The following is an 11,433-nucleotide window of genomic DNA, read 5'->3' on the forward strand; positions in this document are numbered from 1 at the left end:
ATAGAGCACCTGTGGAGAGATCTCATATCAGCAGTTGGGAAAAGGAACCCTTCCAATCTGAGAGACCTGGAGTAGTTTCGAAAGAAGAGTGGCCCAAAATTCCAGTAGAGTGAGGTGTAAGAAACTCATTAGTGGTTACAGGAAGTGATTGATTTCAGTTATTTTTTTTCCAAGGGGTGTGCTACCAAATATTAAATGAGGGTGCCAATAATTTTGTCCAGTCAATTTTTGGAAAAAAAATAAACATGAGGATGCCTAAATATTTGTAATTGAATAATTTTCTGGGCGAAGTGGTGCATTATCTGACAGAAATGAAGGGGTATTTTGGCCATGACTGTATGTATATATATATATATATATATATATATCCTATATTATAAAAGACAAGAGTTTGTCTGAAGCCGTCATGCGCAGTTCAGACAAACTCTTGCCGCTGCACGCGCACCCTTGGCCAGCTGTTCGCACGCGCAACCCTTTGAGCCCCCGCACGCGCACGCGAACATTACCGCACACACACTAAAAAAAAATTGATTTGAGCCCCTGAAGCACTTACCCCTCACTTTGATTTGAGCCCCGCGCACGCGAACCTTTTGAGCCCCATTAGCCATTTGAGCCCCCCGCACGCGCACGCGCACCTTTTGAGCCCCATTAGCCTACTTTGCTCCCCGCACGCGCACGCCAACCTTAGCCGTCTAGCAATTCGAACGCGCATGCGCACGCTAAGCCAACAACGTTAGCCTTAGCAATGCCCCCCACCTACTAGCAAAGCGAACGCGCATGCGCACGCCAAGCCAACAACACACTTTATGCGCATGCGCACGCGAACCCACGCGCACGCAACCCTTAATAAAAGCGTCGCGAGCCATAATACATTGCACATTTCTATTGCACTGCCAATAAGAAAGGTCTACATTTCAAAGCTCCGCAAAAAAAAAAACCTCTTTACTTTAAAAGAATTGCCTATTGAACCTCTTTACTTTAGTAAATAATTGGGTCTTCAAATTTAATGCCCTCAGGAAAAAAATTACCTCAACAAAAAAAAAAAAAAAAAACTTTACTATAAAAGAATTGCCTATTGAACCTCTTTACTTTACTTTAAAATAATTGGGTCTTCAAATTTAATGCCCTCAGGAAAAAAATTACCTCAACAAAAAAAAAAAAACTTTACTATAAAAGAATTGCCTATTGAACCTCTTTACTTTACTTTAAAATAATTGGGTCTTCAAATTTAATGCCCTCAGGAAAAAAATTACCTCAGGACTTATGCTGTGCATTTCTTTTGCACTGGCACTGACATTATTTGAAAGCTCTGCAATTAGCAAAAAAAACATATCTACATTTAACATAAAAAAAAAAATAAAAATAAACATTTGCTCTTTAGTTTAAAAAAAAAAACCTCACATTTGCTCTTTAATAGCCTCTTACAAGAGCACAACACTGTGCTAACAGCACATACAAAAAAAGGAATAATAGGCTCAGGACTTATGTATGTGCTACATACCACATACTACAAAATGCGGATATATTAAAGAGCACAACACTGTGCTAACAGCACATAGTAGTTTAAAAAAAAACTTAATAGGATCAAAAAAAAAATTTTAGCTTTTAAAAATAAAAAAGGATTAATAGGCTCATAAAAGAGCACAACACTGTGCTAACAGCACATAGAAAAAAAATATTTTAGTCATAAGCTCATAAAAGAGCTCAACACTGTGCTGCACTGCACATATAAAAAGTCTCTATAAAAATTAAAAAAAAAGGAAATAAAGAGCGCCTAATAAGAAACATTTTTTAAAAAACATATATACAGAATAAAAAAGGCAAAAAAATAGCCTAATACTACATAAGCAGCATTATAATAAACTCTTTGAAAAAAAAACATATATACTGCATAAAAAAGGCAATAAAGAGTGCCTAATACTACATAAGCAGCATTATAATTAACCTTTTGTAAAAAAAAACATATATACTGCATAAAAAAGCCAATAAAGAGTGCCTAATACTACATAAGCTGAATTTTAATCAACCTTTTTAAGAAAACATATAAAAACATATATACTGTATAAAAAAAGTGTCTTAAAAAAAGGACATAATACAAAAAAAAGAGTGTTTAAAACAAAGTAAAGAGTGACAAACACGCCTAATGTCTACAAGAAAATAAAGAGTGCCTAATTAAGACAGCAAAAAACAAAGTTAATAAGAAACCGTAAAAAACATATCCTATATTATAAAAGACAAGAGTTTGTCTGAAGCCGTCATGCGCAGTTCAGACAAACTCTTGCCGCTGATCGCACGCGCACCCTTGGCCAGCTGTTGATACTTCGCACGCGCGCACTCTCCCACCCACTTAGCATGTTTGTTAGCACTTTGACCCCCCTTGCTGCGCACGCACACTCACAAAACTGATTTGAGCACGCGCACGCGAACCCTAGCCGCCTATCACACCCTCGCACTAGCCGTTGACAACCCACTTAGCCTACTAGCCTATCACACAATGCGCACGCGCACACGCACGCGAACCCAGGCGCACGCAACTAGCCTAGCCGCCTATCACACCCTCGCACTAGCCGTTGACAACCCACTTAGCAAATAGCCGTTGAAAGCAGCTGATCAGAGACAGGGGAGAGGGAGAGAGGGAGACAGGGGAGAGGGTGAGAGAGACAGGGGAGAGGGAGACAGGGGAGAGGGTGAGAGAGACAGGGGAGAGGGAGACAGGGGAGAGGGAGACAGGGGAGAGGGAGACAGGGGGAGAGGGAGACAGGGGAGAGGGAGACAGGGGAGAGGGAGACAGGGGAGAGGGAGAGAGGGAGACAGGGGAGAGGGAGACAGGGAGAGAGGGAGACAGGGAGAGAGGGAGACAGGGAGAGAGGGAGACAGGGAGAGAGGGAGACAGGGAGAGAGGGAGACAGGGAGAGAGGGAGACAGGGAGAGAGGGAGACAGGGAGAGAGGGAGACAGGGAGAGAGAGGGAGAGAGGGAGACAGGGGAGAGGGAGACAGGGGAGAGGGAGACAGGGGAGAGGGAGACAGGGGAGAGGGAGACAGGGGAGAGGGAGACAGGGGAGAGGGAGACAGGGGGACAAGGGAGAGGGAGAGAGAGACAGGGGAGAGGGAGAAAGAGACAGGGGAAAGGGAGACAGGGGAGAGGGAGACAGGGGAGAGGGAGACAGGGGAGAGGGAGACAGGGGAGAGGGTGAGAGAGACAGGGGAGAGGGAGACAGGGGAGAGGGAGAGAGAGACAGGGGAGAGGGAGACAGGGGAGAGGGTGAGAGAGACAGGGGAGAGGGAGACAGGGGAGAGGGTGAGAGAGACAGGGGAGAGGGAGACAGGGGAGAGGGTGAGAGAGACAGGGGAGAGGGTGAGAGAGACAGGGGAGAGGGAGACAGGGGAGAGGGTGAGAGAGACAGGGGGGGAGAGAGACAGGGGGGGGAGAGAGAGAGACAGGGGGGAGAGAGAGAGAGGGGAGAGAGAGAGACAGACAGGGGAGAGAGAGAGAGACAGGGGGGAGGAGAGAGAGGCAGGGGAGTGAGAGAGAGACAGGGGAGTGAGAGTGAGACAGGGGAGTGAGAGTGAGAGAGACAGGGGGGATAGAGTGAGAGAGACAGGGGGGAGAGAGTGAGAGAGACAGGGGAGAGAAAGAGGGGAGAGAGAGAGATAGGGCACAGAGAGAGAGAGAATATAAAAATAAAAATAAACCACACGGCCCGTGTGAACGGGCTTTAGGACTAGTAAATATATATTGTACCAAATACCATCAGATATATGTAGAAATATGTATTTATGGATAAATATAACATTCTTCTTCTTCTTCATATTTTCATCTCTGGTATGTTCACATGAGAATTTGGGATCGGGTTTGCAAGGGAGTGGGGTGTTAGCCCCCCCCCCCCACTTTTTTTGCTCCATTGACTTATAAAGGGAAATAGGTTATCGCACATGCAATATTATAAGTTTGGGTTTTTGCGTGAGAGCTGATAACGTTTTACTTTCAACTCATAATACAGGCACAACCCGATGCGAGCAAAAAGTTTACTTCTAGCGCAATTAGCGCTATAGCGAAAGCGCTTAATAGCTCTCCACTTCTGGCCCTTAGTATTTTTAAATATTGAGTGTACAAATGTACAATTAAATAATCTGTGTTTTTTAAAAAAAATCACTATATATACTTTTTAGATTTTGTTGGCATCTGCTTCTTTAATAGGGCTACCTTGTTTCTTTTTATGTTGAATTTTCCTCTGGTTATACCAAGTGAGCAAGACACAAATTTTTCTTACTAGTAACAAAGTTTTTATTGTTCCGGAACACAGAATTACAATGTCAATATATTATACCATTAATTAAGAACCATAAACTACTGATGAAACTCAGCTGAACACAGCAGTTTTACTTACAGAAATAAAAAGTGTTGATCCTGTGAAAGTTGTGTACAGATTACTGTATACATTTAAATGACACAGATAAAATTGTGTGAGCATTTGTACAGAGAACACAAATCATTATTTCGCTAACTTGATATTTTAGTTTCAAAAAGGCAGCATAGAAAATATATTTCTCTCTAATACTTGTTTCTGCGTTTGTACATAATTACATAAACATCTTCGACAAGTGACAAAATAGTGGTTAAAGAAAATATAAATATAAGTTGTATTGCAACTTCCGACTTCCTCCTCTGATCTCAGTGATGTTACAGGAAAAAGGAAGCTGACACAGCGGCAAAGGGCGCAGTTAACCCCTCGGCTGCTACACTGAGTGCAGCACATTGCTATGCAATACACTGCAGCCCTCTCTTAAAGAGACATGGAAGTGAAATGAAACCTTCAAGACACAGACTGTATGGTTTTATAAATGTAGCTACTTTCTATGAGAGTGTACTGAAGTAGGCTTAGGAGCGTGCATGTGTCTAGCACTAAAGGGAGCAATGGTTGTTACAGTGTTATACATATAGTGAAGACACGTGCACACAGTATACTCTCTTGGAAAGGAAAGAGGTTTCACCAAAGGAGTTAATAGAAGCTGTATTTTTTTTCCCCCACTAGCATGTTGTATCCGAATCTTGAACGTTTTGTTTCAACTTGTCCATTTAATGTGCACAATGACAAAATACAAAAATATATACTGATACGGCTATATATATATAAATATATATATATATATATATTTATACACACACACATATATGTATACACATACACACACACACACACATATATATATACACATACACACACACACACATATATATATATATATTTATACACACATATATATATATATATATCTATATATATACACGCATACACACACACACATATATGTATACACATACACACACACACACTGATACGGCTATATATATATATATAAATAAATATATATATATATATATATATATATATACACACACACACAGACAGACCAGATTATGACTATTATTCATTGTGTAGGTCGGAGACTGTGGATCTGACTAATTCTGGTTCATTTGTGGGATTAGAGAGAGACCTGGCACAAGATACACACAGCTCATATGTTTTTACGGGTTGTTTCTTGAACTCTGGCAGTAAAAGACAGTAGCACCACATTTCATTAAACAGCCCCTCTGTACTCATTAGGAAACTGACAGTGGCTATGCGAGTTGATTTGTCTAGAAAAGTAATGGTGTCCTTTCTCCAGTTGGCTGCTCCCTTCTGAAGAAGTCCCTCAGCTGAGCTAGTCTGATCAGTACTCGTTCTTTCAGGGGAGGAATGTGATAACTTGGATCCAAAATGTTTGTTATCCTTCGCTCTCTCTCTCGTTTCCACAGTAAGTATGGCGTTGGCGGGAAAGGGAGCTTTTCCTTCTCTCGATAAAGTTGGGTTATAACTCCACCAAGCAGAAGAATGATCCAAACTGCGATAATGATAAAATCTATGAGAGGAAAAGAATGTTATTAATGCTTTAAAGACTGTTCATACGCTTTTAGATTTTAATATAAAGTGCATACTGCAGATCTCACAAGCCTAACTGGCTACATATTTGTCCCTAATTGGCCTCAACAGACGAGATAAGATACTCCAAAATAATGCAAGTTTTGCTAAGAAAAACATAATTTATGTAAGAACTTACCTGATAAATTCATTTCTTTCATATTAGCAAGAGTCCATGAGCTAGTGACGTATGGGATATACATTCCTACCAGGAGGGGCAAAGTTTCCCAAACCTCAAAATGCCTATAAATACACCCCTCACCACACCCACAAATCAGTTTAACGAATAGCCAAGAAGTGGGGTGATAAGAAAAAAGTGCGAAAGCATAAAAAATAAGGAATTGGAATAATTGTGCTTTATACAAAAAAATCATAACCACCATAAAAAGGGTTGGCCTCATGAAAAGAAATGAATTTATCAGGTAAGTTCTTACATAAATTATGTTTTCTTTCATGTAATTAGCAAGAGTCCATGAGCTAGTGACATATGGGAAATAAATACGCAAGATGTGGAACTTCCACGCAAGAGTCACTAGAGAGGGAGGGATAAAATAAAGACAGCCAATTCCGCTGAAAAATAATCCACAACCCAAAAAAGTGAAACAAATTGATTGAAACTATAAGCAGAAGAATCACATTGAAACAGCTGCCTGAAGTACTTTTCTACCAAAAACTGCTTCAGAAGAAGAAAAAACATCAAAATGGTAGAATTTAGTAAAAGTATGCAAAGAAGACCAAGTAGCTGCTTTGCAAATTTGATCAACTGAAGCTTCATTCCTAAACGCCCAGGAAGTAGAAACTGACCTAGTAGAATGAGCTGTAATTCTTTGAGGCGGAGTTTTACCCGACTCAACATAAGCATGATGAATCAAAGACTTTAACCAAGATGCCAGAGAAATGGCAGAGGCCTTCTGGCCTTTCCTGGAACCGGAAAAGATAACAGACTAGAAGTCTTTCGGAAATCTTTAGTAGCTTCAACATAATATTTCAAAGCTCTAACTACATCCAAAGAATGCAACGATCTTTCCTTAGAATTCTTAGGATTAGGACATAATGAAGGAACCACAATTTCTCTACTAATGTTGTTAGAATTCACAACCTTAGGTAAAAATTTAAATTAAGTTCGCAACACCGCCTTATCCTGATGAAAAATCAGAAAAGGAGACTCACAAGAAAGAGCAGATAATTCAGAAACTCTTCTAGCAGAAGAGATGGCCAAAAGAAACAAAACTTTCCAAGAAAGTAATTTAATACCCAGCGAATGCATAGGTTCAAACGGAGGAGCTTGAAGAGCCCTCAAAACCAAATTCAAACTCCAAGGAGGAGAAATTGACTTAATGACAGGTTTAATACGAACCAAAGCCTGTACAAAACAATGAATATCAGGAAGATTAGCAATCTTTCTGTGAAACAGCACAGAGAGAGCAGAAATTTGTCCTTTCAAGGAACTTGCAGACAAGCCTTTATCCAGACCATCCTGGAGAAACTGTAAAATTCTAGGAATTCTAAAAGAATGCCAAGAAAAATGATGAGAAGAACACCAAGCAATGTAAGTCTTCCAGACTCGATAATATATCTTCCTAGACACAGATTTACGAGCCTGCAACATAGTATTAATTACGGAGTCAGGGAAACCTCTATGACTGAGAATCAAGCGTTCAATCTCCATACCTTCAAATTTAATGATTTGAGATCCTGATGGAAAAAAGGACCTTGCGAAAGAAGGTCTGGTCTTAACGGAAGAGTCCAAGGTTGGCAAGTAGCCATCCGAAGAAGATCCGCATACCAAAACCTGTGAGGCCATGCTGGAGCCACCAGCAGAACAAACGAACCCTCCTTTAGAATCTTGGAGATCACTCTTGGAAGAAGAACTAGAGGCGGAAAGATATAGGCAGGATGTTACTTCCAAGAAAGTGACAATGCATCCACTGCCTCCGCCTGAGGATCCCTGGATCTGGACAGATACCTGGGAAGCTTCTTGTTTAGATGAGAAGCCATCAGATCTATTTCTGGAAGTCCCCAGATTTGAACAATCTGAAGAAAAACTTCTGGGTAAAGAGACCATTCGCCAAGATGTAATGTCTGGCGGCTGAGATAATCCGCTTCCCAATTGTCTATACCTGGGATGTGAACCGCAGAACTTAGACAGGAGCTGGATTCCGCCCATACAAGTATTCGAGATACTTCTTTCATGGCCAGAGGACTGTGAGTCCCTCCTTGATGATTGACATATGCCACGGTTGTGACATTGTCCGTCTGAAAACAAATGAACGATTCTCTCTTCAGAAGAGGCCACGACTGAAGAGCTCTGAAAATCACACGGAGTTCCAAAATGTTGATTGGTAATCTCACCTCCTGAGATTTCTAAACCCCCTGCGCTGTCAGAGACCCCCATACAGCTCCCTAACCTGTCAGACTCGCATCTGTTGAGATCACAGTCCAGGATGGAAGAACAAAAGACGCCCCCTGAACTAGACGATGGTGGTCTGTCCACCACGTCAGAGAGTGTCGAACAATCGGATTTAAAGATATTAACTGTGATATCTTTGTATAATCCCTGCACCACTGGTTCAGCATACAGAGCTGAAGAGGTCGCATGTGAAAACGAGCAAAGGGGATCGCGTCCGATGCAGCAGTCATAAGACCTAGAATTTCCATGCATAAGGCTACCGAAGGGAATGATTGAGACTGAAGGTTTCGACAGGCTGAAACCAACTTCAGACGTCTTTTGTCCGTCAGAGACAGAGTCATGGACACTGAATCTATCTGGAAACCTAAAAAGGTTACCCTTGTCTGAGGAATCAATGAACTTTTTGGTAAATTGATCCTCCAACCATGTTCTTGAAGAAACGATATAAGTTGATTCGTATGAGATTCTGCTAAATGTGAAGACTGAGCAAGTACCAAGATATCGTCCAAATAAGGAAATACCACAATACCCTGTTCTCTGATTACAGATAGCAGGGCACCGAGAACCTTTGTAAAAATCCTTGGAGCTGTTGCTAGGCCGAATGGCAGAGCCACAAATTGGTAATGCTTGTCTAGAAAAGAGAATCTCAGAAACGGATAGTGATCTGGATGAATCGGAATATGCAGATATGCATCCTGCAAATCTATTGTGGACATGTAATGCCCTTGCTGAACAAAAGGTAGAATAGTCCTTATAGTTACCATTTTGAATGTTGGTATCCTTACATAACGATTCAATATTTTTAAATCCAGAACTGGTCTGAAGGAATTCTCCTTCTTTGGCACGATGAATAGATTTGAGTAAAAACCCTGCCCCTGTTCCAGAACTGGAACTGGCACAATTACTCCAGCCAACTCTAGATCTGAAACACATTTCAGAAATGCTTGAGCTTTCACTGGATGTAATGGAACGCGAGAAAGAAAAAATCTTCTTGCAGGAGGCCTTATCTTGAAACCTATTCTGTACCCTTGTGAAACAATGTTCTGAATCCAAAGACTGTGAATCGAATTGATCCAAATTTCTTTGAAAAATCGTAATCTGCCCCCTACCAGCTGGGCTGGAATGAGGGCCGCACCTTCATGTGGACTTGGGAGCTTGTTTTGGCTTTCTAAAAGGTTTGGATTTATTCCAGACCGGAGATGGTTTCCAAACAGAAACTGTTCATGTAGAGGAAGGATCGGGCTTTTGCTCCTTATTCTGACAAAAGGAACGAAAACGATTAGCAGCCCTATATTTACCTTTAGATTTTTTATCCTGCGGTAAAAAAGTTCCTTTCCCCCCAGTAACAGTTGAAATAATAGAATCCAACTGTGAACCAAACAATTTATTACCTTGGAAAGAGAGGGAAAGCAAAGTTGACTTAGAAGACATATCAGCATTCCAAGTTTTAAGCTATAAAGCTCTTCTAGCTAAAATAGCTAAAGACATATACCTGATATCAACCCTAATGATATCAAAGATGGCATCACAAATAAAGTTATTAGCATGTTGAAGAAGATTAACAATGCTCTGAGAATTATGATCTGTTACTTGTTGTGCTAAAGCCTCTAACCAGAAAGTTGAAGCTGCAGCAACATCTGCCAAAGATATAGCAGGTCTAAGAAGATTACCTGAACATAAATAGGCTTTTCTTAGAAAGGATTCAATCTTCCTATCTAATGGATCCTTAAAGGAAGTACTATCTGCCGTAGGAATAGTAGTACGTTTAGCAAGAGTAGAGATAGCCCCATCAATTTTAGGGATTTTGTCCCAAAACTCTAATCTGTCAGATGGCACAGGATACAATTTTTTAAACCTTTTAGAAGGAGTAAAAGAATTACCCAGATTATTCCATTCCCTGGAAATTACTTCAGAAATAGCATCAGGGACAGGAAAAACTTCCGGAATAACCACAGGAGGTTTAAAAACCGTATTTAAACGTTTAGATTTAGTTTCAAGAGGACCAGATTCCTCTATTTCTAATGCAATTAAGACTTCTTTAAGTAAAGAACGAATAAATTCCATTTTAAATAAATATGAAGATTTATCAGTATCAATCTCTGAAACAGACTCCTCTGAACCAGAGAAATTATCATCAGAAACAGAATCAGAATGGTGATGTTCATTTAAAAATTCATCTGAAAAATTAGAAGTTTTAAAAGACCTTTTACGTTTACTGGAAGGAGGAATAACAGACATAGCCTTCTTAATAGATTTAGAAACAAAATCTCTTATGTTAACAGGAACACCCTGAGCATTAGATGTTGAAGGAACAGCAACAGGTAATGGAACATTACTAAAGGAAATATTCTCTGCATTAGCAAGTTTATCATGACATTTATCACAAACAACAGCTGGAGGGACAGTTACCACAAGTTTACAACAAATACACTTAACTTTGGTAGATCCAGCATCAGGCAGCGAATTTCCAGAAGTAGCTTCTGATTCAGGGTCAACCTGAGACATCTTGCAATATGTAATAGAAAAAACAACATATAAAGCAAAATCTATCAAATTCCTTAAATGACAGTTTCAGGAATGGGAAAGAATGCCAATGAACAAGCTTCTAGCAACCAGAAGCAAATAAACAATGAGACTTAAATAATGTGGAGACAATAATGACGCCCATATTTTTTAGCGCCAAAAAAGACGCCCACATTATTTGGCGCCTAAATGCTTTGGCGCCAAAAATGACGCCACATCCGGCGACGCCGACATCTTTGGTGCAAAAAACGTCAAAAAAATGACGCAAATACAAAACAACTTCCGGTGACACGTATGACGCCGGAAATGACAAGGAAAAATTTTTTTTGCGCCAAAAAAGTCAGCGCCAAGAATGACGCAATAAAATGAAGCATTTTCAGCCCCCGCGAGCCTAAAAGCCCACAGGAAAAAAGTCAAATTTTTTAAGGTAAGAAAATTTTAATATTCAAATGCATTATCCCAAATAATGAAACTGACTGTCTGAAATAAGGAATATTGAACATCCTGAATCAAGGCAAATAAATGTTTGAACACATATA

General features: G+C 40.3%; 1 protein-coding gene across 1 annotated transcript in view; it reads right to left on the bottom strand.

Moving 5' to 3' along the window:
- Nucleotides 1–5,376: 5,376 nt before the first annotated feature.
- The window catches only part of TM7SF3 (transmembrane 7 superfamily member 3), a 66,481-nt gene continuing 60,424 nt past the window's right edge, over nt 5,377–11,433 (bottom strand). The window contains exon 3 of the mRNA XM_053719094.1: nt 5,377–5,902. Within this exon, the coding sequence (XP_053575069.1) occupies nt 5,640–5,902 (263 nt within the window). The 3' untranslated portion in view covers nt 5,377–5,639. The remainder of the gene's footprint in view (nt 5,903–11,433) is intronic.

This window comes from Bombina bombina, chromosome 6 (assembly GCF_027579735.1).
Source record: "Bombina bombina isolate aBomBom1 chromosome 6, aBomBom1.pri, whole genome shotgun sequence".
In the NCBI taxonomy this organism is placed as follows: domain Eukaryota; kingdom Metazoa; phylum Chordata; class Amphibia; order Anura; family Bombinatoridae; genus Bombina; species Bombina bombina.